At 48.1% G+C, this 27729-nt stretch overlaps 1 protein-coding gene across 1 annotated transcript in view; it reads right to left on the bottom strand.

The window, feature by feature from the left end:
* Nucleotides 1-402: 402 nt before the first annotated feature.
* TAGLN2 (transgelin 2) overlaps nt 403-27729 on the bottom strand; it is a 28329-nt gene continuing 1002 nt past the window's right edge. Inside the window, exons 2-5 of the mRNA XM_053368831.1 lie at nt 6543-6782; nt 5328-5502; nt 3583-3685; nt 403-1797 (exon numbers count right to left, since the gene is read on the bottom strand). Coding sequence (XP_053224806.1) covers nt 1656-1797; nt 3583-3685; nt 5328-5502; nt 6543-6722 — 600 coding nt within the window. The 5' untranslated portion in view covers nt 6723-6782 and the 3' untranslated portion in view covers nt 403-1655. The remainder of the gene's footprint in view (nt 1798-3582; nt 3686-5327; nt 5503-6542; nt 6783-27729) is intronic.

Raw genomic sequence — 27729 nt, 5'->3', positions numbered from 1 at the left:
TGACCCATGAGACTGCTTTGGTCAAGCAGCCACCTGCTCACCTGTGTACAAGAACTTAGGTGTGGAGCAGATGGAGACATGGCTGGGCTACAAAGGGGTTTTCAGGCACTGCCAAGCGGCCCATCAGCAGAACCTGGAAACAAACAGCTGCAAAGGTCCATGTGCGGCTCTTTTGCAAGACCTAGCACATCACGGGATCATCGGGGCTTGCAGAGAAGTGTGTGCGGCGCTTCAAAGCCCCGGCAAACAGCTGTTGGGCTGCAGTGCAGGTAGAGAGGCTTTGTGACAGATGGGTCTTCCTGATCCAGTTGTGCTTGCTAAAAAGCTCTACCCCCTCAAGAAACAAAACAAAACGCCCCGCCCTTTCCACCCATCCCAACCCAGATAAGAAATACACAGGGGTTATAAACAAAGGACTGAGCAATGTTTATTCCTTATCAGTGATCTTGAGGCAGAGTACATTCCACAGTTAAGAATGCCACACAGTTTTAAGAGTTCAGACTCAGCCCTGTGCCTTTTTGCCCTGGAGAAGAGGCAAATTTGGAATGGCAAGACAGCTCTGACCAGGCCCCCCACCCAAAGTAAAAAAAAAAGAAACAAAGCCTGGCAGGCAAGCAGGAGCGCCCAAATGGGTAGGAATTAGCAGCAGAGAACGAGGTTTTCCACTGCAAGACAAAAATCAGAGGATTTCCAGGGTGGGGAGAAACTGGCTGAAAAGTTAAAAATCCCCCCTTTACCCCCTTAAAAGCACCCCAAATGAAACAGCTACCCAGGAATGTAGTTGTAGAGAATCTGAACCCAGCACCTTGGGATCTCTGGAGGTTGTGCCAGCTAAAGAGATCCTCCTACCATGTGGGTGTGAGTTTTATTTGCCAGGTAGACACCACAGGAAGAGGTTAGCTGCCCTGCTCCCCTCACATGCGCGTGCAAAAAAAAAAAAAAAAGATTGCAGTGCAGAGTGCTGAGATTCTAGATATTATCCAGGACTGCTTTGCTGGCAAGTTGCTGAGTTAAGACTGCCAAAAACAGTGTCCAAAAAAGAAACGGGCATTTATTTACTTTTTTTTTTGGTCCAGATAAGTGTAAAAGGAAAGCAGGGTTTAAGGGGCCAGATTCTGGAATGTGAGTTTAATAATAATAATAATAAAATGTTGCAGTAGAAGGGGCATTTGGCCACTAGAAAAACCACATTGGCATTATGAAGGGTGGTGGGGAGAAAAAGGAGACACACACCTTTCTTTTTGGTCCCTGTATTCTTCAGATGAGTGGTTGGTTGGCCCCAGCATTATATTTAGGGGGGGGGGGGAGAGAGGAGGTGTTGTATGGAGAAAAACCCCCCTGGGGGGAGTGTGGTTAAAGCGCTCTTGAGAAATGAGATCAAGAGTAGGCAGGGAGAAGGAAAGAAAGTGTACTCACTCCAGTCGTGTGTGCTTAAGAGGAAAAATATGGGTAAAAAAAGGGCAGTAAAAAAGAGAGGAGGTTACCAACCAGGGCTGGCACAGGGGGAAAGTGGGCACCAGAAGGCCCATCTCCTCCTGGTCTGCCTTTAAGGCTTCTCGTGGTAGCACAATTTGGAGAGAGACAGAGAGAGAGAAATTCTTGGGGATATGAGGTGCTGGGAAGCAAGGAGCCATCGCTTGGTGGGGCAGCCTGGCTCAAAGGATCTGGCGTGGCATGCCGTAGCCCGTCATCCCCGCTTGTGAGGCTCCCCGGTTGGTGCCCATCTGCAGGCCAATGACGCTCTGCCCTTCCTTGAGCTTGTCCTCCGGGAAGGCACGGCGGTTCTCCTGGGACTTCCTGTCGGGGGGGGGAGGCAGGAAGTGAGGGGTAGAAACAAGCACACACATCATTGCAGAGGACATAGCCTAGGAGGTTTGTTTTAAAAAAGGATATTCTAAAAAATTATAACTCGGCTCATTTGTACTGCTTGTCTTTGTTCAGCTTAGAACAGAGTTTCCCAAATTTGGGTCTCCAGCCGCTTTGGGACTACAACTCCCATCATTCCTAGTTAGCAGGACAAGTGTTCATGGATGATGGGAACTGTAGTCCAGAAACAGCAGGAGACCCAAGTTTGTAAACAGTGGCTTAGAAGATCTAGATAGCTAAAGCACCACCAGATCACATATGAAACTGCTTTACGCTGAATCAGACCATTAGTCTCTCTGGAGTTGGATACAGGGGTCTCTCTCAGCTCTCCCTCCCTGCAGATCCTGAGGACTGAATCCCAGTGGGCTTTCTCCCAGCAACAATTTTTTGAGCACCAGATTTTTTTAAAATGCAGCTGTTTTCTCCAGATCTTCCCGCTGAAGAAACTTAACACAGATTTATGACCATTTGGAAAGTCCATTCCGACTTTTGTTTTTACGCTGCTTTTACCCTGAATTATTTATTTGTAATTTTTCTGTAAGCCAAGCTTACAGAAACTGAAAAGGCGACATTACAGTAATGTCTACATTCCTCTCCTCAAGGAAGGCAAAAGGCTGTATCATAGGACCTAATTTTCTTGTAAAATAGTGGTTTTGCCTGAGACTTTCATTATGGAGCAATTTCATTCTTGGCTACCAGGTGTTTTATGGTTATTCAATAGCATATGAAAATTGATAATAGTTAAAACACACCCCTGTAATCCCCCGTCTTCCAAGTTCAGTTGTGATCCAGCATTGCAGCGTGTGCCTGGGGAGGGGGGAAATCTGACCTGTCAGACCGCTCCCCCCCCCCGAAATTTCTGGTCTGTACCTCCCATCATCCCCTACCACTGGCCATGCTGGCTGAGTCCAACAATATCCAGAGCAAGGATGGCCAATGTGGTGCTCTCTGCATGTTAGGGACTACAAATCCCATCATACCCAATCATTCACCCCAGAGGCTGGGAACTAGGAGTTAAATCTGGAAGGCATAGGGCCAGATATGATGTGGTCTAGAGGACCACAAGGTCCTGTGCAGCAGCAGACTCTGAGCCGCCAGCTGAAGTGCAATGGATAAATGACGTTATGCAGCTGTGTATTGGGAAGTTTTAAAATGTTTTTAATGTGCAGCAGCAGCCTCTCATCTCCTGCCACTGTCACCCAACCTTCCTCTTCTCACAGTAGCTAAATGAGGATAATACTGGCTTACCCAACAAGGTTGTCCCAGTGATGACTGAATACAGTGGTACCTTGGTTGTCAAACGGCTTGGCTCCCAAACAAATTGGCTCCCAAATGCCACAAACATGGAAGTGAGTGTTCCGGTTTGTGAACGTTTTTCGGAAGTCGAACGTCCAACGCGGCTTCTGATTGAGTGCAGGAAGCTCCTGCAGCCAATCGGAAGCCACGCCTTGGTTTTTGAACCATTTCGGGGGTCAAATGGAATGGATTAACTTCGACAACCAGGGTACCACTGTAATGTTACAGAGTGCATTTTGGAAGCATTATAATGCAACTACTACTGGGATTGAAACCGTTACAGAACAACACTACGGTGAACAGTGATTTTCTTCCCTTATTCCATGCCTTACAAATTTGAGCCCAATATGGAGTTAGTACACACACACACACACACACACACACACACACACACACACACACACTTGCCACAGTACTTACTTAGGAAACCAGTTGGGGTCCCCAACGAAGAGGCCATCTCCTTTAGAGACCGCCAAGCCTCCCAGGTTCATCAAGGTTCTCTGCACGCTGGCCATGTGTTTAGCTGTGGGTTGGAAGAATTCAGAAGTTGCATCAAATATATGCACCATGTCCAACCTTAACACCATTCTCAAGATCAAGCAGGAGCACTGTGCTCTTTTACAGTCTGGCAGAGACCCTAAAGTGCTGAAGCCAAGGACTGCAAAAGGCCACTCCCTTTTACAAGTTAGGCAAGGCGATCTTGCATCGTTTCCCCATAATTTTTTCCTGTTTCGGCTCACCATCACCAGGAAGCAGCAACAGTTACATGAAAAGCTGCTTTGCAAGAAGGGTGAAACCACCAAGTCCAGCGCAGTCTGCTCCGCACAGACTGGCAGCAGCTCTCTAGGGCAGGGGGAGTTTTTCCACACTACTTTCTACCCAAGGCCCTTTTGATTGGAGATGGCTGGGAATTAATCCTGGATAAAGAAAGAGTCTGGGACGTGGGTGGCGCTGTGGGTTAAGCCACAGAGCCTAGGACTTGCCGATCAGAATCCCCGTGACGGGATGCGCTCCCGTTGCTTGGTTCCTGCTCCTGCCAACCTAGCAGTTTGAAAGCACGTCAAAGTGCAAGTAGATAAATAGGTACCGCTCTGGAGGGAAGGTAAACGGCGTTGCTCTGGTTTGCCAGAAGCGGCTTAGTCATGCTGGCCACATGACCCGGAAGCTGCATGCCGGCTCCCTTGGCCAATAAAGCGAGATGAGCACTGCAACCCCAGAGTCGGTCACGACTGCACCTAATGGTCAGGGGTCCCTTTACCTTTACCTAAAGCAAGAGGCAGTGTAATGTAGTGGCTAGAGTTTTGGACTAGGCAGACCCGGGTTCAAATCCCCACTTAGCAAAGAAGTTCACTGGGAGACCTCTTAGTCTCACAGCCTATCTCACAGGGTTGCTGTGAGGATAAAATGGAGGGGGGGGGGACAATCTACACAACCTTGAGCTCCTTGGAGGAAAGGTGAGACAGAAATGTTGCTAAGTAAAAGCACTCTACCAAACACCAAACAGGCCATTAAGAATCCACCCTCATCTCACACTGCAGGTTAGGCAAAAATGGAAGCTCTGATCTTAACTTCTCCAAACGGCCAGGAGCTTATTTTATAAAGTGGACCGATTTGGCAGAGATCTGCGTTGTTTTTAAAAGTTGTGCCAAAAGAGACACTTCCTTGGCCTTGCTCCTGTTTTTCTGCCCTCGACCCTTTAGAAATGGAGAATTCAATGATCCAGATACCAGCTCAAATCAGAAATGTCATTTCCAAGCAGAATGCCAGCCCCCCAAGTCACAGTGGTGAAGTGACTTCATGCCTGCCCTTTACTTGCTGAAGAAAGCAATCTAGGTTTCTTTTCCTTTCCATCCCTAATTGCCAAGAGGGAGTGGGGAGACTTTCCTGGAGACTGCAGCTGTGGGAGGGAGCATTAACACTGCAGAGCCCTGATGCGCTCTTCTGGAAGACTGCCGCCCCATAGCAGGCAGGCTTTGAGGGACAGCCTTCAACCCTAACTGCAGTCAGGGAGGAGTTGGGCAAGGCTAGGCTTGGGGAGGCTGGGAGCCAGGTGAGGTGGCCTATGGGCTCCCCACACCTGTCTTAGATCACACGTGGTTTCCCCTCAGGGATGCTCCCTCTGCCCTCCCTCCTTCTCCCCGCCCTCCGCTGCAAATACTTTGTACCTTCCCAGAGGTCCACCGTCTGGAATATGTCTGTGGCCTGAATGCCATACTGCTCGGCTGCACGCAGGAACTGAGAAATCTGCTCCATCTGCTTGAAAGCCATACTAGAACTCTGGATCTTCGCCACCAGCTTCTGTCCCTTGGGGCAAAGGCTGTTGATGAGGTGGCATAACACCTAATCAGGGGCCAGGAAGAAAATGGAGTCTGTTATAATAATAATAATAATAATAATAATAATAATAATAATAATAATAATAATAATAATTTATTTATACCATGTCCATCTGGCTGGGTTTCCCCAGCCACTCTGGGCAGCTCCCAACAGAATATTAGAAACACAATAAAACATCAAACATTTAAAACTTCCCTAAACAGGGCTGCCTTCAGATGTCCTCTAAAAGTCAGATCGTAGTTTATTTCCTTGACATCTGATGGGAGGGTGTTCCACAGGGCGGGCACCACCACCGAGAAGGCCCTCTGCCCGGTTCCCTGTAACCTCACTTCTCGCAGTGAGGGAACCACCAGAAGGCCCTCGCCGCTGGACCTCAGTGTCCGGGCTGAACGATGGGGGTGGAGTTGCTCCTTCAGGTATACTGGACCGCGGCTGTTTAGGGCTTCAAAGGTCTAACACTCTGAGTCAGTGTTAGAAACTCGGATAAATAAGCTAGGCACCAAATGGTTCCTTAAACCAGGGTTACTGCTGCCAAAACGAAATGTTCAGCTGTCATTTTGGGGCCAGGAAGCTCGGAAGTTGTATTTTTCAATACGACCTTTCGGTTCCTGAAATTCATTCCGATTGTGTGCAGATAAAATATATCAGGCAGAATTCTAAAGGACATGTTGCGAGTGTCGTGAAAGCAGTCAAGATCCAAGGATCCCCAGGCAGGCACCTCCAGATGGTGGAGCCGTCAGACGCCATCCTGGCGCCACTTGGCCACAAGTGGCCAATAGTTAGATGCAAAATGCGCCTGGCGAATTTCGCAAGCTGCTCTGAGAGGCAGCACTAGGCTCCAGTTAGTAGACCTTGGGTGGTTTTGTACGAAATGGAATAGATCAGGCAAACCTGAAGCTTGCCTGCTCTAGCCCATGGGAGCTCACACCAATGAATACCTGCACCCTCTCCTTAAAGGCACTACACAACTTAGATTGGATTTTTGTAACGACAGAGGGACCCCAAACCTTCTAGGCTGAACGAAGCCACACCGATCTCCTTACCGTTCCATCTTTCAGCCACTCTTGGAAGTTCTTCTTGCCTGGCTGGGGCTGCCCGACTTCCGGCCCACACTGGGCAACGATCCACTGGATTAAAATCTGCTCCAGTTCGTCGTCATACTGCTTGTCGATCTTGTTCTGAACCTCCCTGCTGAGTCCGTAAGAGGGGCCTCTGTTTGCCATGGCGGCTGTGTGGGGTTTTTGTGTACCTCGGAAGGCTAGATAGAGCAAAGACACACAGACCTAAAGAAAGAGAATCATAGAATCATAGATCTGTAGTGCTGGAAGGGAACATGAGGGAGGAGCATCAGCCTGGCTCTCCAGGAAACCTCAGGAGCACATGCTGAATTTGAACTCCCAAAAATACCATGGGTACCATGTTGCCACCTCCTTTTTGGTGGGAATTTTAACGTTACAGAGAAATGCATATGCTGAATGTTCTTACAAATACCTGTTTGTTTGAAGTGCGTGTTTTGGCAGACAGCTTAAGAGTAGACCCACTGAAATTAATGAGCCCAGGTTGGTCACGTTGATTAATTTCAGTGGGTTTATTCTGAGTAAGATTAACACCAGGGTACAACTTATAGTACTCATATTTGTGTCTCATTTTTCTCTAGACTTTAAGAGTTTTTTTAGAAAAGAAATTATAAAGACAAAAGCGAAAGCTCAAAATAAAAACTGTTTCTTTAAAAAGAAAAGAAAAAAAATCAAAACTATATTTTATTAAATGTCAAGGCAATATAATCCTATCATAACCAGAGACTTTTCTGAAATAATATAAATCCAACAGACAAAAAGTCAGGGAAGAATCTTTCTCTTATGAAACTGGCACTAACCCTCTAATGTCTCAGCCAAGGACCTGCTTTCAGTTGGAGAAGACTGTGATGTCCTATATGTATCTGAGCTGCAGCCCCATCAGATAGATTGGAGGGGGTGTGTGTGTGTGTGTGCTGCTTTTCACTTCCAGAACGCTTGCGTGTAAATGCCTGCCTGCAATGAACCCTGGACACACTCTGTGGTGTACGGCTTGTGCTAATTACCCATTATAGATGGTTTTTAGAAACTGCCCTTCCCAGGAACACTCTGCACAAGCTGAGGAGCAAGTAGGATGGGCTGCTGCAGAACAAGCAGAGCAGGCGGCGATGAGCCTTTAGCAAACCACGCGGGAATTCTCAGGCAGTGTTCCGTGGCCCAGAGATGGTTAGGTGGAGACAAAAGAGTGATGGCCCTTCCCAAATGCATACTAGTGCAGCTCCTGTTCCAGCAGTTTTTTAACATAGACACAAGCCAGCTAAGTCTTCTACCTACCCCGGTTGACTCTTATCATTCTGGTAAGGCAAATCAGGTAGATTGGTGTTTAAAAACACACACAAGAAGAATGTGGCTTTACAAGAACCTTAAGCATCCCTAGACAAGGGATTGCAGGCGTGGGACAGAAGACTGCAACAGCCCTGGCAATCATAAGTAATTGGGTTGCTAGAAAAGCCAGAAAAGGTTTTAAGTATGCCAGACCATGAAAACAACCCACAAAACATGACATAAAGAGGAGCTTGCTGGATCAGACATGTGGCCCATCAAGTCCAGCATCCTGTTCTCGCAGTGGCCCACCAGATGCCCGGGGTGGAAAACCCATAAGCAGGACCTCTGAGCACAAGAGCCCTCTCTCCCCTCTTGCGGTTTCCAGCAAGGAGCATTCAGAAGCATTGCGACTCTTTAGGCAGAGCGCAGAGCCATCGTGCTCAAAACAGGAAGCTCAGCAAGCAAACTGGCACCGGCAGGAAGGAAGGAGGCGGCGGATGACCCAAGTAACTGCAGAATGGAGAAGCGTTTCCATAGGAAGGGCAAATGAACCTGCCTTATACCCCTGGGCCTATTGAGCTCAGAAATGCCCACTGAGATTTGCAGCAGCCTCCCAGGATTTCAGACAGAGGATGTCCTTAGCCCTACCTGTGGACACCAAAGATGGAACCTTATGCATGCAAAGCAGGCACTACGACTGAGCTATGGCTCCTCCTTTAAAAATAAAGATTCCAGTCCTCATGGCTTTAAATAAAGGCCGGCTTTAAATAGCAACACGGGAATCTGCTTTAAACCAAGCAGTGTTAGGCTCCAATGTCTAGTTGCCCTTTTTTCAGCCAGGCGGCTCTAAAGTCTTCTTTTTCAAATGATGGGTTTCTCAGTTAAACATCTGGCTAGTTCAGATGACAGCTAGTTCAGATTTTGAGAACTTAAAGAGTGAAAGTCTCTTGATCCAGGACCAGTCCACATGTAAATTGGCCTAATCCGACCTCTTTTTCTTAATGGCGACTGCTCCTGCTCAGGCTGCACAGCCGAAGCATTTTGGTTCCTGAAATTCATTCTGATTGTGCAGATAGAAGTATAACTGGTAGAATTCTATAGGATGTGTTGTTAGTGTGTGTAAACAGTCCAGATCCAAGGATTCTCAGGCATGCACCGTGAGATGGCAGAGACGTCAGGTGCCATCCTGGCACCCAGGCACCTTCACTTGGTCAATAGCCTGGTGCAAAATGCACCTGATGAATTTTGAACACTGATGCCAAGCCAGATTATTGGTCCATCTAGTTCAGTATTTTCCACACTGATTGGCAGCAGCTCTCCCAGCTGAACCTGGGACTTTTGGTATGCATGGCAGATACTCTTCCATGGAGCTATGGCCCACCATTGCGGATTAGCAATGCCAGCTACTGCATACATCAATAAATCCCTGGAGAGCACACACAGGCCCTTTATGAACCATTACAGCACCCAGCCCAAAGGCTATATTGTTTTGCAAGAGGAGGGGGAGAATGGCAGTTGTGTGGAGGCGGGGGCGATTAAATCCCTTCTCCTGAGGCTTCGGAGAGTTCCCTTTCAAGGGATGCTGTTTTACAAGTAGGTGGGGAATCTCTGCTTGCTCAGAGGCCAGGCACACCCCAGTTTGCCTTTGCCTGCAGGGCAGGATCTGTGCCAAGCTGCAAAGCAAGGGCAAGGCCTGAGTGGTTAGATCAGGCTTGTAAACAGACAACTCGCCTGGGGTGATCAGAAGTTGCTTTCAAGTGATCAGAGAGAACATGTTAAAAGAAAACACACACCAAAACCCCAAGCTGCAACTCCCCCTGCCTCCTATTGGGTCACAAATTCCCATGTCTCACCGTTTTTTTACATGCACTATCCAAACTAGGAACAAGGGAAATGGTCCAAGAGAGAGTCAAGCTATTGGTCCATCTAGCGTATTCTGGTCCGCAGTGACTAGCAGTGGGGATCGAACCCAGAACCTTCTGCATGCCAAGCAAATGCTCTGTCCCTGAGTTACAGCATCTTCTTCCCCATATTCAAGTGATCTGAAGTGCTGCCACACGGATGATGTTTTCTGCTGCTCCAGAGGGGAGGACCCAAACCAACAAATCAGGTTACAAGAAAGGAGATTCCAATTACAGCCATACCTCGGGTTGAAGTAGCTTCGGGATAAGCATTTTTGGGTTGCGCTCCACGGCGACCCAGAAGTAACAGAGCGCGTTACTTCCAGGTTTCGCCGCTCGCGCATGCGCAGACGCTCAAACTGACGTCACGCGCATGTGCAGAAGTGGCGAATCGCGACCCACAGATGTGGGCTACGTTCACTTCAGGATGTGAACGGGGCTCCAGAACGGATCCCGTTCGCATCCAGAGGTACCACTGTACGGGAAATATCAGCAAGAACTTTCTGACAATAAGAGCTGCTTGACTGTGGAACGGACTCCCTTGAGAGGCAGCGGACTCTTGTTCATTCTGCAGCCAGCTATCCCGACAATTTTTATTTTTTTTAAAAAAGAGCATGTGTAGGCCTTTTTGAGTATATGGTAACTGAGCCTGCAAGTTTCGATTCAGGAAAGAGCAAGGACACTTTGAAAAGAACTCCGGGCCAGAAGCTTCATTTTGCAGGAGAACCCAAGATCGACTGGGGAGGTGGTAGTCAGAACAGAAGCCTCCTTCCAGGAACAGCGCCCTGAAAATGGGAACAGCTGTTCTGCCAAGGAGCCAGTTTTACACTCCAGCAGATTCTCACAGGCCTCCCTGCCTCAAATCCCCCACCAATTCTCAAAAGCTTACAGAACCACCCACCGTAGCCCATTGTCCGACCCTCTCCAGACAACACTGCCAGCCATTGTCTCTTGCTCTCTCCAGACCTTCCGTGCCCCCCACCCGCCACAGTCTGGGAAATTGGGGTGGGGGAGGAGAGAAAGGAAGAGAAGCCCCCCCCCAGCTGCTCCGCAGGAGGCCTGAAATTTGGAGCCAGCCACAAGCTGGCCAAGGAGGAGCGCCTGGGGCCTTCTCAAACCACACTGGGCTGACAGTACATCTTAGGGGCTGCCAAGTTTTTAAACACGTGGAACCTCAGGCCTCTGAGCATGTGCAGTGTGTCTCCCCCCAAACCCTCATTTTTAAAAAAGGAGTGGCAAGGTCACTCTCAGTGCTGGTTCTTTCTTATTAAAAAAAATTATCCCTCAAAATAGGAGCATATACAGTGGCACCTCGGTTTTTGAACGTAATCTGTTCCAGAAGACTGTTTGACTTCCGAAATGTTCGAAAACTGAGGTGCGAAGGGCGGTCTGCAAATTTAATTGAGAAAATTGAGAAACACTCAGCGGAAGCCGTCCGACTTCTGAGGAGCATTCAAAAACAGAAGGATTTACTTCTGGGTTTTTGGCGCTTGAAAACCAAAAGGTTCAACTTCTGAAACATTCAAAAACTGAGGTACTGCTGTATATGGTTCATCCCACACTATCACCCCGTTGCATTTCATCCTCGCAACAGCCCTGTGAGCGAGGAACCAAGCTCCAACCCGCAACTCAAACCACTTTGCTACTGTGGTTCTGAGGTAAGCAGTTGGATGGGGTCATCTAGCCCAACCCTCTACAGTGCATAAATGTTTTTGTATTGGAGGCAATCTTAACACCGTTAGGCCATCTTGCTTGGCACTGTCTGCCTCAGGCCCAAGGACGGGACATAGCCCACAGAGCTTCTTTATCTGACCCTGCTCCCAAAGCCAGGCCTCTCATAGAATTGTTGGGTTGGAAGGGGGCACCAAGGGTCATCTGGTCCAACCCCCATGTAATGCAGCCTTTGAGTGCTTTGTCTTTGGAACTGTGATAGCACCTCTTGCTTGCCGGATTGGAGAATTGAGAAGCATGTGTTCCGTGTGTGCAGAATCCTCTTGATTTTTGTGGGGTGGGATCCATGGGCGTGTTCACATCACTGCCTTAAGAGTGCTGTGAAGCTGTTTTCTTAGTGTGTTTCACAGGGCTCCCCCTACCCAGCCCAAGCTGTTCAGATCAGCATAGCTTCAGGAGTGTCAGATTCGCTTCTGCTCGTGTCCACACCAGCAAGCGCTGGGGCACCTTTACCCCTATATGCAGAGGTGTCCACACCTGAGCTAGAGTTGAACTAGAAATGGCTTAAGGACTCGAACTGGAGGGAAGATGGTTTGAATAATAGTATCTTAAACAGTAGCATTTTACACAGGGTACACAGGCATTTCAGATAATGGTTGTGTGAAGGCGGGATTAAAATCTCAGCACTAGGAATGCAGTAAATGGAGAATGGACAGGAGCCTGAGTCTACAGTCCTAGTCTACTCTGCAAAGAGGTAAGACTCTCATGGAACAGCAGGCAGGTGAAGCCAGGTGAAGCTAATGGCTATGGGCTACTGCAACAAAATACGGTTCCCCCAAACCCATTTCACAGAAGGCCTGGTGGTAGGAGTTAAGACACAGTGGAGAGTTTTAAATAAGAGGTTGGGTGGCTCTCTGTCAGGGATTCTTTAGTTGTGACTCCTGCACGGCAGGGGGTTGGACTAGAAGACCTTTGGGGGTGCCCTTCCAACACTGCAGTTCCACGAGGAGAGAAACACAGAGCAGGCTGCAATTCTATGCGTACTTATGTAGGAGTAAGCCTCAACACACTCAGCCAGACTTGCTTCCAGAAGCACAATAATATTAAGGAAGTTTTAAGCAAATTTGCCTCGAGCCCCCAAACTCCACCAGAAGGCAGCGTTCAGGGACCCATCAATTCAGAAAAAAAGGGGGGGGGAGTTATGAAACAGGATTAAACCGAAAGGTCACAGATTCCTCCTCTTCACACACTCAAGACTGAAGCCAGGCTTTCCATATTGATGTGAATCTCTCTTCCTGGCACCTTCTAATGCCCCCCCAAGTCTTCTAGGAAATAAAACAACTCTCCCCCACTTTTGAACACTTGTTGGGGATGTCTGAGACCTGAACTGATTTCTATTTTTAAAAACAGTTATATAAACAGGAGGGGTTTTTTTGTAAAAAAAAGGAAAAGAAAACAGAGAGGTTGAGTAGTATCACAACGAAGTTATGTGCAACATCTTAAATCACTGGATTCTCTCATTTTCTCAGAGGCAAAAGCAAAGGGCAAAGAAACGTATATAATTTGCCTTTGCACGACAGGCCAGATTCTGTATACATTCACACAGCCCTTTCTATCCTTTCTTCCCACAAGGAAGAGGCATTATCAGCTTGCAAAGACATATTTCAGCCAGGCGAAAACACTCAAAAGAGGTGCAAAGCAGGGTTTGTGAGGTGTGAAGTTTGTGAGGAGTCCTGAGGGCCACCTTTGGCCCCCAGGTTGAGTCTTCCCCATTCCTGGAATTAAGACCCTGCTAGAATTTACCCATAATCCATCAGGGTTTTGCACCATGGATAGATGCACTGAGAGTTAGGTATGACGTGAAGGATCAAAGTGGGACAGGTACAACGCCCTTGCAAGGTAGGCTGGTATTCTTGTCATCCCATATTAGATGTGTGTGTAGGTGGGCTGCACTTAAAGATTCAGGGATAGAGAATAAACCTCTCCTTTTATTCTTCGAGCCCTTTCACTAGTGCTACAAGCAGGCACACTGGGGCCTCATCAACAACCCCTTGAAGTCTGTTCAAACCAATTAAATAAGTACACACTGCTTTGTTCAGATCAAATCTGAATTCAGGTGTTCAAATTCATTTTGCCCAACACCACATTAGGTGACTGGACCCGCAAAGTGTGTCGTCACAACACACCGCCCTTCATCCGAAGATCACAGGGCGGCTCACAACATAAAAATTCTAAAATGAGAACACAAAACACATAATAAAATAAAAACAATAACAAACCAATAAACCCCCTTCCAACATTTTAAAGGCCACAGAACAGGCATGTCCAAAGTCCGTTTCAGGGACCTAATCCGGCCCACTGGTTAATTTAATCAGTCCTCCGTGGCAGTATATGTATAAAAACCCTTTAAAAAGCTCAAGAACTTTGGGGTAAAATTGTAAAAAAGCTCAACAACTTTGGTCGGCCCTCACGCATGTTCACTTCATCAAATCTGGCCCTTTTTGAAAAAAAGTTTGGGCACCCCGCCATAGAATGTTCAGCAGCCAAAGGTTATATAGAAACATTTTTGTCTGGCGCCTAAAGGGTATGTGGTGAAGGTGCCAGCGAAGCTTCCCTGGGGAGAGCATTACACAAATGGGGAGCCACCGCCGAAAAGGCCCGTTCTCGTGTTGCCACCCTTGGAACCTCCTTCAGAAGAGGCACATATGGAGAGAGGTGGTCTGTAGCCAAATAAGGCTTTATGTTGAAGTCAAGAGGGAGGGAGAAAGCAGCAAATTGCAGGTGTTGTGGACAGAGTCTGGCTTATTCTTCGATTTGTTGCCCACCCTTCACCATGCAGTCCCTGGAATGGAGAGGATAGGGGGGGTGCAACTCAGCTTGAAGAGGGCTTTGAATGGTGTTAGAGTTAAAGACTCCCAGGCTGTCCCCGTAACTTTAACTTCAGCTGACCTGTCATGGTTTAGACTGATACTCAGGTTGCATCCTTTTTTCTTTCTTTTTTTACAACCTCCTCCCACTTCTATCCTGGACCTCAAAATTAGAGGTTATCTTTAACTATGAGAGAACAAGCATGGCTGCCTTGTTCTTCTCCAGACTAGTACTAGAAACCTTTTCTCTATCCAACTAATGCAGATCCTACCACAAACAACAGCATCTCTGTGCATGGTTGCAACAAGTCTACCCTCTAACCAAAATTCACTAGGTTAAATGCTGCTCGCTACCTACTTAAAGGGGTTTCAATAGGGAATTGAACCCTGCGAGCCCATTAGAAGGGGGCTTAACCCTTTGCCCTCCACTGCAGCCCTGTAGCCCCCCCAGCCTACGCCTGCAATTTGCATTGCCAAAAAAGAGTAGATGCACAATGGTTGGAGTGTGCAAGAGGTGGTTAAGAAATGCACATTGGTCCCAGGCCCTCTTCACAGACAGATTCCATGTATGCTGCTGCCCAGCTCAACTTACATTACTCCTGGCATACATTGTCTAAAGCTCATCTCAGCCCTTGGTGCGCATCTGTGTTCAGGGAATGTACTGTTTGGTGCTTCTATTAAGGCAGCCCATGGAGGCTTCCTACTGAAGAAGTTCCCAGCCCCAGCCTAGAAGGCAATGGGAGAAAGAGAGAGAGAGAGAGAGAGAGAGAGAGAGAGAGAGAGAGAGAGAGAGAGCTCTCCATCTGATCCTCACCTGCAGGGCAATTTCCCTTCACCCCAAGCGATCAGGGGAAAAGTGCCCATTTACACACCTTTACCAAGTACGCTGTGAGTTAAACCACAGAGACTAGGACTTGCCGATCAGAAGGTCGGCAGTTCGAATCCCTGCGACGGGCTGAGCTCCCATTGCTCGGTCCCTGCTCCTGCCCACCTAGCAGTTCGAAAGCACGTCATGTGCAAGTAGATAAATAGGTACTGCTCCGACGGGAAGGTAAACGGCGTTTCCGTGCGCTGCTCTGGTTCGCCAGAAGCGGCTTAGTCATGCTGGCCACATGACCTGGAAGCTGTACGCCGGCTTCCTTGGTCAATAAAGCGAGATGAGCGTCGCAACCCCAGAGTAGGCCACAACTGGACCTAATGGTCAGGGGTCCCTTTACCTTTACCAAGTGCCAGGTTTGCCTGCCCTTTAGCAGCAACCATTTGCCAAGCAGAGGGCAATGCGGGGTCATGCAGTGGAGGAAAAAGAGTGCCAGAATGCTCAAAGATCAGACTCAATCATCTAGAGAGCCCAGAGAGGCCCCACCGGATTTCAGAGCGGAAGCCACCCTAGAAGAGGCAGGCACAGGGCCAAGTTAGCAATCAGGAAGCAAAGGAGGTTTCAGATACGGACAATTCCTAGAACCGGCAAGGCTTTGCGGGGAGGGAGAGGGGACTCTCAAGGTTTTTCCTGCAGTTAACCTAAAGGAGAGACCACTCTGGAGCCAGATCAAGTGTGCTAGCAAGAACAACGTTTAGGAAAGAAACAGGAAACCCTTTCCCCTCCCCAGCCATTAAGAAGGGGAAAGGAGGAAAGGGGGGGGGTCACCTGGGGACAGGTCTGTATGCCAAGCAGGCTGTGTTGCTCTAGCCATTATACTGCCCATAGCTCAGGAGCGCAGAACCTGTGGCTCCCAAATGCTGCTGTACTATAACTCCCATCAGCCCTAGCGAGCATGGCCAATGGGAATTGTAGTTCAGCAACATGTGTAGGGCCAGAGGTTCCCCACGCAACTCGTGTATACTTTTTATTAAAAAAGCCTATGTGCCTAATTCAGAGGTGGGGAACCTCAGGCCGGGGGTCCAATGCAGCCCCCCAGGCCACTCTGTCTGGCCCTTGGAAGGCCACATTACACAGCCTGTGCTCCAGCGCTTTTGCAAAAGGTGAAAATGTTTTAGTTGCCCAGGCTTAAAATAAAAAAATTGCTACCACTTTCTATTGCTGGTTTAAGATCACTATACAGTGGTACCTCAGGTTACATACACTTCAGGTTACAGACTCCGCTAACCCAGAAATAGTGCTTCAGGTTAAGAACTTTGCTTCAGGATGAGAACAGAAATCGTGCTCTGGCGGCACGGCGGCAGCAGGAGGCCCCATTAGCTAAAGTAGTGCTTCAGGTTAAGAAGAGTTTCAGGTTAAGAACAGACCTCCAGAACGGATTAAGTTCTTAACCCGAGGTACCACTGTACAGTACTTTAAAGGTTTTAGTTAGTGCTTTTTTCTGAGGGACTACCCATGATGTCCATTTACTGTACAGTGGTACCTCGCAAGATGAAATTAATTCGTTCTGCAAGTCTTTTCGTCTTGCGATGCTTTTCGTCTTGCGAAGCATGGTCCGTCGCAACTGCGCCTCTTCAAGCGGCTTTAGGAAAAAAGCGAACAAACTCGCAAGACGTTTTCATCTTGCGAAGCAAGCCCATAGGGAAAATCTTCTTGTGAAGCGACGCAAAAACCGAAAAGCCCTTTTGTCTTGCGCGTTTTTCGTTTTGCGAGGCATTCGTCTTGCGGGGCACCACTGTATTTATTTTTCCCAATTTGAACTATAAAGTGGTGATTTTCTTCAGCCAAAATAAACGTTTTTAAAAAAGAAAAAAAGCACTGGTTTTAATTTATTCCTGTTCTTTGATGATTGTGCTAGAGAAATGCTGTAGATATCTGCACAACTTGAGTGACTAGCCAGGCTATGCAAGGTAGACAAGGATTTGTATGTGCCAGTACTTTCAGGGACTCATCCACAAACCTGCTATAAAGCTACTGTTTACTTCTGCAGGCAGCCTGCAAGCCATGAAGGCAGCTGCCCCATGGAGGCTGGTCCACAGTGTGCTGACCCACCTTCCGGTCTGCCTTCTTTCTTACAACCAATCAGGAGCTGCCTCTGTCTGTCATTGGCTCTGGCTTCTCCTAACCTTGGTCTCCCTCCTGCCTTCCACCCCACCAGCCAACCTCTGTAGATGCCAGCCCACGTCCTCCATACACACTGCCCAGGCTTGCGCCCAGAGAGGTCACTTTGGTGCTGCCAAGGCAGCAAAAACAATGCAGCCATTACAAGTTACCGGTCTCTGCAGCCACAGCAGGTGCCATGATTCCACAGTGGTTTGACTTCACCCCTAGAGGCACACTCCGTTGTCTCTTGAGACAGATGGATACCAACAACAGTGAGCCAAGGGGAAGTTTTGCTCTAGAGCAGAGGGCGGGTGATCTTGATTCTAGGGGCCAAATGCAGCCCCCAGGTATCTATCTCTTGGGACTTTCTCCAGACTACCCCCTCTTTACCCCCCACTGTCCTGCACTGGCTCATTTGGAACACACCTCTCATTTTCTGAAATACAGGGGGTTACCTGTATGCTGGTAAGAGTTAAAGAGCCAGTCTAGTGCTTAGAGTGCCAGACAAGGACCAGGCAGGTCTAGGTTTCAAATCCCCACACAACCCTGAAACTCGCTGGGTGACTTTGTACCCCTCACCGTCTCTCAGCCTAAGCTACCTCACAGGGTTGTTGTAGGGGAGAACGGTGTGCTGGACCAACTTGAGCTCCTTGGAGGAAACATGGAATATAAGTAGAATAAAGCAGGTAGAATAAAGCAAGCTATCCGAACCCCCTGCCAGGTTCATGTTCAAATGCATGAATTTAGATGTTAAAAAGTCTAATCCAGGGTAGGTCAGCCAAGAAGAGTCTATTACGAGAGAGAGAGAGAACCTCCTCCCCAAATCCTTTGGGGCATCTGGATGAAGCACAAAGGCTGCAGCTGCTGACATTTTATTGGGCAGTTACACTTATGTAGATCCACCATTCAGTCTCAATTGCGGCTGCCTATAAAACTCTCCCAGCCTCCGATCTCTGCCTGTCATTATGGCTCGTAAATAGGTTGCTGCAAGGCCTTCCTTCCTTTTCAAATAGATGTTCCAAGCCAGTAAAGCTACAGTTTGGTTCAAGCCTGCACCATTTCAGAGGCACAGTCCAAGATATTTTATTTTTTATATTTATATTTTATACCGGTATACACCCCAGAAGCAGCTGAGGAAGGAAAGGTTTGTCCCTGCTCTGGCTCCAGATGGGGTGTCCTGCAGCAGCCACAAGCTGCCCCCCTGCAACTGCAGTATAATATTGCAACCCCAGTTTTCACTGCCCTGATACGGTGACACATGAGCGAGGCAGGGATGGATGCATCATGCAGACAGCACCTCTTCCAGGTGAAAGAGCCCACTGAAAACACCCTGGCAAACCACCTCTCCATTTCAGGATCTGAAGCCAACAGCCCAGCTGTTTATTCCATTCATCCATTTGAATAATAAGGATGGGGTCTTTCTCAGCCCACTCCAAGACTCCGGGACTTGAACCTGGAACCTTCCGAGCACCAAGCACAGGCTACCAACACCAAGCTATGGGCCTTCAGCCTTGCTTGGAATTTGCTGACCACACTAAGCCGTCCTTTACCCATCAGCCCGACAGACACTAAGCAAGCCTGGACATGCTAAATCTGAATGATGCCAGGGGCCTCCTAGTCTCACAGATTGTTGCTTATTATCTGGCAGCGCCAGCTCTGTAGGAAAAGGAGCTGGGTTTTGTGGGAAGATGTGCCAGGTAAGGGAGATTGTGGCAACAGGGAAATAAGTGCAAGAGTCATTTAAGGCTCCCGACTGAGACTCACAACTGTGGCAGGATTCTTTGTGGTGGCACTAGTCCAGGTTTTTAACCAATGAACTGGCGAGGGATTAAAAAAACCACCGTTGGTTAATATATAGCCACCCTAAGGGCTTCAAGTTACACTGAAAAGCAGCTTATTTTTAAGGTAAACACAGCCCTGTGAACAGCAAGGTGGGGGAGATTTGCTGTTGTGCTATGGTCAGGTCCAGCTTACAGAGTCATATATTAGGCAACTGTTGACTTCTGAGTGTACCTGTACCCAAACGTTGTGAACCCTTTGACAAGGCATTCGCCAGCCTCTGTTTTCTCAGCTGTGAAATGGGTGAAAAACTGTGGGCCAGTTTAATTGACAGAGCAGAGACACCGCAAAGGAACTCTAACTAAGGCAGGTGATGCTGACCAATCCTGTCATGATGTGTTTTCAAAACAAATGTCCCAGCAAGCACTTTAACACTGAAGTCACTGAATAACAAGCTTCTGAAAGAAAAAGAGGATTTGATGGAAGTCTTAGCATAACTTTTCCTTTCCAATATGGATACTTCCCAGCCAGGACAGTTAAACATCTGATGGGAGAGACTTTCTCTGAATTAAAATATCTTCTAAAACCAGAAGAAACTTGGCTTTGGTGTGTGTGTTTATAGAGAAGAGAGTGTAAAAAGTTATTTTACCCATCCTCTGGGTTACCCAGGAGGAAGGGTTCAGCGTCGGAACATCTGCCTTTGCTTGCAGAAGGCCTTGGGTTCAATCCTTGGCATCTCCAATTTGGGTTGGGAAAGACTTCCTGCAGGAGACCCTGAAGAGACGCTGCCAGTCGGTGTGGGCAATGTCAGTCCTTGGCCTGACTCAGTGCCAGGCAGATCCCCATGTTCCTAAAGCCAGCACAATTTATCACACTAACACAGCAAACAGGCTCCTGAGAATGACAGCCTTAATTTTAATCTGCACACTAGCATTCCTTTTCCATCCACGAATGTCTCCTGGCACACTGTCTCGCGTTCCTGACTGCCTGACTGCCAGTTTGGGTTTTTCTCCCCAATGTAGGAAGAGAGCATCTTCTTCCAGCCTCGCGCACGCCTCATTACGTACTCAAAGGCTCTCAAACATCCTGCAAGGCCCGCTGACACAAAACCCATTTCACGGGTCCTTCAAAGGATGTAGAGGCCATGGTTGCCCCTGGTTACACCACCTGAGAGGCTAAGGCAGGGGTGGGGAGCCTTAGACCCGAGGGCCATATGTGGCCCTCCATACTTCTCCATCTGGCCCCTGAGGCTCTCCCCAGCTCACACCCCTCCCTGCCCCACCTTTGAACATTCCTCAAAGGTTTGAGCCTGGTTGGAAATCTGTCCCTGAACTCTGACAATGCCAGAGGAAACAGAGACAAACGTGTGTGAAAGGCTCAAAACAGGCCTACTGAGGAAATTTAAAATCTGCATTCAGCATACCACCTGCTTTTGCCTCTGGCCCTGCTCACGACTGTCATGTGGCCCTCAGAAGCAGTGTCAGAAATTAGCCAGGTGCATTTTGCTACTGGTACAGGTCTAATCTGCAACCATGTAGAGATCTCTGGATACCAGGCTGGTGACCGACGTCTCCATCTCCACTTTTGTGATTTTATTTCTTTAACATATAAAGCAGTATAGAAATGAAGAATTAAAATAACAGCAAATCTCACTGGAACAAAATAAATGGTGCCTAGACATTCTAAGGAATGCAGGCTGGAGAAAACCCATGGGGAATCATCAGGCATGGGCACATTGGAGAACCACAGAGCCAGGGTGGTGTAGTGGTTAGAGCACCAGACTAGGACCTGGGAGACCAAGGTTCGAATGCCATGAATCTCACTGGGTGACCTTGGACCAATTTCACTGAGGAAGGGGAAGCATGATGTATGCCACCTTGAGTTCCTTGTAGAAAAAGGTAGGGTTTAAATGCATTAATTATTATTTTTATACCCCAGCCACTCTGGCCAGCTTCCAGCACATATAAGAATGATAAATAAAATTCTGCAATTATTATTTTTTAAGGTGCAGGATTGTGCTTCATTCCTCCGTTGCCGCTTAACAGTGCAAGCTTCCCAAAGGATGAAGAGAGGAGATAGCCTGGGGAGTCAGGGATATTTGAACATTTTATTAGCCTGTGTTTCCTCCTCTTTCTCTTCCCCCTTCATGAACCTGGCCTAGCCCCAGATGCCGGAGGAGTAAGAAGATCTCTTTTCGCCCGCATTCCAAGTAACAGCTACTTTTCCCTTTTATGTGCAAGAGGCGAGGGAAGTGGCAGTTCTCAAAAGCGTGATTAAGCACCGCGGCCAACACCCCGGCTCACCCCATCTCTTGCCTCCTCTTCCAGTACAGCTTTTTTCTGAAGCCACAGTAGCCCTTGCCAAAAAAGGCACATTTTTTCTCTCTGCAAAAGTAGGGAGGGCAGTGGAAGATGGCCAAAGTCAGGAGCTGCAGCTTATGGGGTCCCGGGTGTGTGTGAAAAAAAACAAACACTTTTCTCATATTTATACAAGGAACTGTTGTAGCAATACAACCTTTTCCATGCACTCTCGGTCCCATAAGGCCTAATTTGGGTGGAAGAGGCCACAGACAGGCTCAGCCAGTCTCATACAGGCCTATTCCTCCAGCGTCTTTGTGCGCCCACCCCCACGACCCCCACCAGGCCTCAGGCAACCAGCCTGTGGGAAGTTCACAAGCAGGGCAGCAAGAAAGCCGTGGCCTTCCCCTGCAGCTGCTCCCTGGCATTCAGGGGTAGACTGCTCCTGAATACAGAGGCTCAGCTGCCGACAGGTCTAATCAGGGGCATCTTAACCTGCCCCCAACCCCCAGATGTTGAACTCCAATTCTAGCCGTCATGGACAGCAGTCAGGGTTGCAGTGTCAGAAACTCAGATAGGTAAGCTAATCGCTAAATGGGTTGATGGGAGTTGTAGTGGAGGAACATCTATCCAGAGGGGACACAGATTAGCTATTGATGAGATCAGCTACCAAGAATACGCCTTTGTTTGATCCACCTGGGATCATCATGCAAATCCAGCCTTGCGATCCCCTCGATCAGGGATCTGCCACACAGGGAAGGCTTTCACTGGTGCTGTAGATTTCAAGCTTTCATTTTCTTTTTTACAAATGGTCCTTAACGCTCCTAGAAAGGAAGTCATAGGGTAAAACGTTCAGGTACTTTCCAAGCGGTTTCCGAAATGAGAGAGAGTGGTACAAATATCTTGTATATGTTTTTCCTGGTAACGAAGATGCTGGCTGTTGTGTGTGCCTGACTGTAAAATCAATACTGTGAGTTCTCCACAGTCAGGACCAGCAGGACACAGCTGGCCCCCCATGGTAAGTGCACAAGGCTGTCGGAAGAAGCTCTCTCTTTTAATCTGCGCTATTTCATGCTCCCCCTCCCCGCCACCATCGCCAACTATTTTGTGACCGACGCCTCTTAGCAATACCTCAAAATTCAAACCCCATAGTAGCACAGCCATCTGCAGGTCTGTCTTGAGTCGCTGGAAGCCACCCCCCCCCCAAGTTCAGGATGGACAAAATCGTCCGGCGCATGTGCTGGGTAGATGTGCAAGCATGTTCTTCATGCTAGCGATCCAGGGTGCTTCCAGACTGTCTCTATTTTCAGGCGGGGTTCAAATCACACACCAGCAAATTCAAGTTGTGCAAGTAATTGATTTGGCACAACAAAACTGCTTAACCCAACTTTTAAAAACAGACTTTTTTTCAATAAAGAAGACAGGGAAAAGCACTGGAAAATGGGACATGAACGAGCAAATTGACACAATTGAAAGCTCGCCAAGAACAAACCATAATGAATGCTCAATATATAGCCGATATTTACTAACCTCCCCACAAAATTTGCGCAAACAAATCAGAAGGAATGCTCAGCAAACAGGTCACCTGGAAGCAACCCAATTCTTTACACATGCTCAGGAGCACTGCCTGGGTTTAGAAAAGTTTACTTTGCCCATACTTTGTACACACGTGTACCTAGGAGGCGAGGAATTTATTCCACTGGCCAACACCTCGAGTAAGGGCTCTGCAGAGGTCATTTCCACTTGTTTGGTTGCTGTTAGAATCTAAAAGGCACCAGATTAAAACCCCACCTTGGCAACAATAACGGAGTGCGGACGGGTGGAATTGAGATTCGCTAGCACCTCCACACCCTCCAAGGCAGCAAAGTCAGTTAAACGTTTATTTAAGAAAAGAAAGCCAGGATTTGTGTCTGAGCCACACCTTTTTCCAAAACAAACCAAACCAAACCGCTGATCCTAGAAAGAGGACAGATAACACACGCAGAGCTTGCGGCTCCTGGCTTCCTCTGCTGCAGCCAACTTTAATTATTTTAATCAAGCTCTAGTCATATTTTAATTTAGTAGAATTAAAAAAAAATGCTGACCTGCTAGTGACATGGGAAAGGGAGCTTCCCCATTTGCATTGAAGGTAATAAGGAGAGGTGCCTAATAAACATGGGATCCCGGAGTTCAAGCCTCTGCCATTTCACAACAAGGCCTCACAAGGCCTGCTCTCAGCCACCCCTCCCATCTCCATTCTGGAGGTGGACTCAGCCGCTCCACCAATTCCAGGAAGTAGCAATCAAGTTAGCCAATTCCCTTCCTCACTCTCCAGAAGCGATAAGCAGAGGCTCAGGTTGTACATTCCAAGGCAGAGGCAAGGAAACCTCAAGCCTCCAATTTTCGTGCACCTGGGATGCAGGCAAAGTAAAGCTCACACCTGTTGCCCACCCACCACAGGCATGCCTGCCCCCCCCCATTTGCTGGCTCTGGTATACCAGGCAGTATGGCGGCAGTATTAAATGCTTCACTGCCTCATCATTCAGCAGGTGACAGTGTTAGGGAGAAGTAGTCCCTGTGTACAGACAAGCGCATGCACAGATCACTGCGAACCAAGAAACGGCACAAAAGGGGGCAAAAACGGCCTTAAAAATAGCATGAAATGGCAAAAATTGTACCTCGCAATCCCAGAAGCCTTTGCACTAACCTTTGAGTCCTGTAGAGAGTTGGGAGTTTGAGCAAGGGGGCTTGGAGGGAGCGACCATGGTGGGGTTTGGTGGATTTTTTGTTTTTAAATGGTTTTTTGAGGGTTTCCAGAGGTTTAGAGGGCGTTTGCAGGCTTTTCCAATGGTGTTCCCAATATATGCAATTTCAATTAAAACATACAGTTCCTCAGAAATCAGCCCCCATGTAAACGGGGAGTTGCCTGCTATGTAGAAATCTAACACCAGAGATAAAGTTCGGCCTCACAGCCTCTCCACCACACAGGAAGTGCTGCCACCATCTGTGAAGGCTGCAATGCGGCTGCAGGTGGTACAGCCCAGGCTGAGATTTACCGCTTGATTTATGCCGTCAACAACAGCAGCAACTTACCCTGTCAAGGGCTGTGCTTATTTAGGCTGTGTTCAACACCCACCAGCCAAACACACACCTCAACCAGGCAACTGCTAACCACAGCAACATAGGCCAGTGTGCAAGACACAGACATATGCACCCATGTTAAAAGGCGAGTTAATAAATCACACACGTACCCAGCTGTGTCAATCATCCGTTTCCATCCTCATGGTCACCTGTATGGATCACTGAACAGCTGGGTCTGAGTGCCACCTGCCATTTCAAGATTCCCCACAATGCCCTGGGAATAGCACTACTACCTAGCAGGGCATTGTGGGTATCCAAGCTCATTGCCAACCACCAAGACCCTTGACAGGGAAGCCCACCTAGGGAAGAGCCCTCTGCCCACCCGAGACGCTCTGCCAAAGGCCTCTTCAGACCCAAAGCCAGCCTTGATCTGCATGACTACAAGTGATTTTAGATGAAGTTCAGGCTCCAGAACCTGAAGGAAAGCCGCAACCCAGCCTTGAAGCAAGAAGCATTATCAGGCACATTCCAGCCAGCAAAAATATTCAGGGCCTTGTGAGGGGCATGGCCTGGGGAGAATGGCAAGGGCTGGATAGAGAGGCTTTGAGGGCCACCATTGGCCCCTTGGCCCAAGGCTCCCCACCCCTGGTTTATGACTTCCTGGGCCCAAGGCTCCCATTGCAGAATTGACCCAAGTCTAACAAAGGAAGCTGTGTGTGTACTGGAGGAGAGAAGGCAGGCAAGAAATAGGGCGGTTTCCTTTTGCTTAAAATTAAAACGGGTCCTATCCCTTATTATCAGGGTGTTCCACACCCATTTCAAACAATGCAGCATCAATTACCAGCTCTATATGTGTGCCAATTGCTTCCATAGCTTTGGGAGACAATGGGGGTGTAGCTGAAAGGAGGCAGCTTCCAGGTTATGGAGGGTTATGGTATAAGTTAGCCCAGAGCTTATTTTGGGGTGCAGGGGTGTGCCAACTTCAGTTCCTTATTCAGGCTGCACAAAACAAGGAGCCCACTTCAGCCTCAATGTCAGCGTATCAAAGACTACAAAAGTCAGGGCACCTAGAACATTCAATATGCATCTGGAGTTTTATAACTCTCTTGCAGCACCCAAAGCAATTCTGACCTGTCTTATCAGGTTGTCAGCAGTATCCACATTACAGACACAAAACCAGGTTTGCTTCCCAGGTGAGACACAGAGCTGAAAACATACTAGGGGAGTTCTACACGGGTCTGCTGCATCCACACATTACTTTTGCCTTTCAACATCTGAAAGTGTGCCAAGGGCCTTGCAAGTTTTTAAGGCAGAGGCAAGCCCTGAACACTTTTTGAAATGTTGTTAATCAGATCAAGGTTCTACTTAACTCACTGCTGGCTACACAGCAGTCACTCTCCAGGGCCACAGGGTTAAACGACTTCTCCCTTATTATCTGCTGCTGATCTGTGAAAAGGACATGTCAGAATTCAAAACTGGGGTCATCCGTATGCAAAACAGGAGAGCCACTTTGGGGCTACACCCTCATCCTGCTTACCCTGTATTTGGGAAGGTCACAGAATCACAGAGTTGGGAGGGACCCCTAGGGTCATCTAGTCCAACCCCCTGCAATGCAGGAATCTCACCTAAAGCATCCATGACAGTAGCCAACATGTAACCGTTACTGGACTCTGTGGTTCCTCTTAGCCCTGACCGTTGGTCCTGCTAGCTGGGGCTGATGAGAGTTGGAATTAAGCAACTTCCAGAGGGGCACAGCCTCCCCATGATATGAGAAGCTCATGAGTTAGGGCCTATGCCAGTACCTAGAAATCCAGGATACACTGGGCCTTGCTATGGAGGCTCTATCGTGGGCCAAAACCCATGAAAACAATATTCATGGACAAGGCTGGGCTTAAATCGTACGAAAGATACTTCACTCTCCTGTATAAAACCGAAACCCTTACAAGTGCCTTGTGGCCTAGGCAAATATCATCTCAGTATGTGGACATGAGGCACACCTAAAACCACCTAGTGAGCATGAGACAGAGAGAGAGGGAGTTTTGAAAAGGCAAGGTCCCCTGATCTCAAGCTCATCCTCAGCCACAGTGCTATACTGAGCCCGGCTTTGGCTGGGGAGGGTGGGATATAAATAAAATATTATTATTATTATTATTATTATTATTATTATTATTATTATACCAATGCCATAACTGAGCAGTCACTGCTGCCGCTCCCTCCTGTGGCAAGGAGTTCCACAAGGTAACAACGGAACCCACACATGCCTTTCTGCCCACCTTGTCATCTCCCACTAGAAAAGTAACTAGACTTCTTCCGTTTTGTGACCACAGCCCTGGGGCAGCTGAAATCATTCCCTAAGGAGTCATCATCAGGGCAACTCAGTCCTTTCTTGCGTAGACTGGAAGTGGGCTCAGAAGAAAACTTCTCTGCGCCCCCCCCCCGCCCCACCAGTTTCGTCATCCCTACATTCCGACCTCCGTCAGAGATCAGTCGAGGACGTGCCTCAGTTGAAAGAAGCAAAAGACAGTCTGCAAGGAGACATTGCCAAATTGTCTCATTTCCAGGAGAGGGTCTGCTCAGTGATGCGGTTCAAATTCCTCTCTCTCCCCCCCCCTGCATAAATAGAGACAATTACTCATTCAGACCTCATTACTCAAAAGCAGTTGCACAGAGTTAGGAAACCGCATTCCCCCTCCGCCTGCTCTATCCCATTGATAACAGATTTTGGCGCGGGTGATGCAGGCCCCACTGAAAAACCCAGTAGAGAGAGATACCCAAAATTGGAAGGGAAATGTAGTAAATTGGGCTGGCGGGGGGGGGGTTGCAAAGAAGCGCCAAAGAGGGGTGGAAGTACGCTCAGGAGAAACTTTATCCAACAAGTTAAAAACTCCAAAATAAAATCGTACACGCAGTCCTACATACAGTCAGTAGCAAGCCCTGTTGCTTTCAGTGGGGCTGGCTCCCAAGTTCGGGCACCGATCCTAGCCATGCCTACTCACAAGTTAAGTCCCACTGAATTCAAATGGGCTTGCTCCCAGGCAAGAAGAGTTAAGGCTGCAGTTTAAGTGTGCCTAGGATTTAAGTGTAGCTTAGTCTGGATGAACGCTCTTGTCCTAAACATATTTCCTTTGGATTAAATTTTGTCAAGTGTACACACACACACACACACAAACACGTGTGTAGGAGTAATCTAAAGACACGTACAGCTACAATAGCTCAGTCAGTAGAGCACGAGGCTCACAATCTCAGGGTTCTGGGTTCGAGTACTGCATTGGGCAAAATATCCCTGCATTGTAGGGGGGCTGGACTAGATGACCCACGGGGTTCCTTCCCACTCTA

The sequence above is a fragment of the Podarcis raffonei genome, chromosome 16 (assembly GCF_027172205.1).
Source record: "Podarcis raffonei isolate rPodRaf1 chromosome 16, rPodRaf1.pri, whole genome shotgun sequence".
Lineage (NCBI taxonomy): Eukaryota > Metazoa > Chordata > Lepidosauria > Squamata > Lacertidae > Podarcis > Podarcis raffonei.
This window is presented reverse-complemented; position numbering and strand designations above follow the sequence as displayed.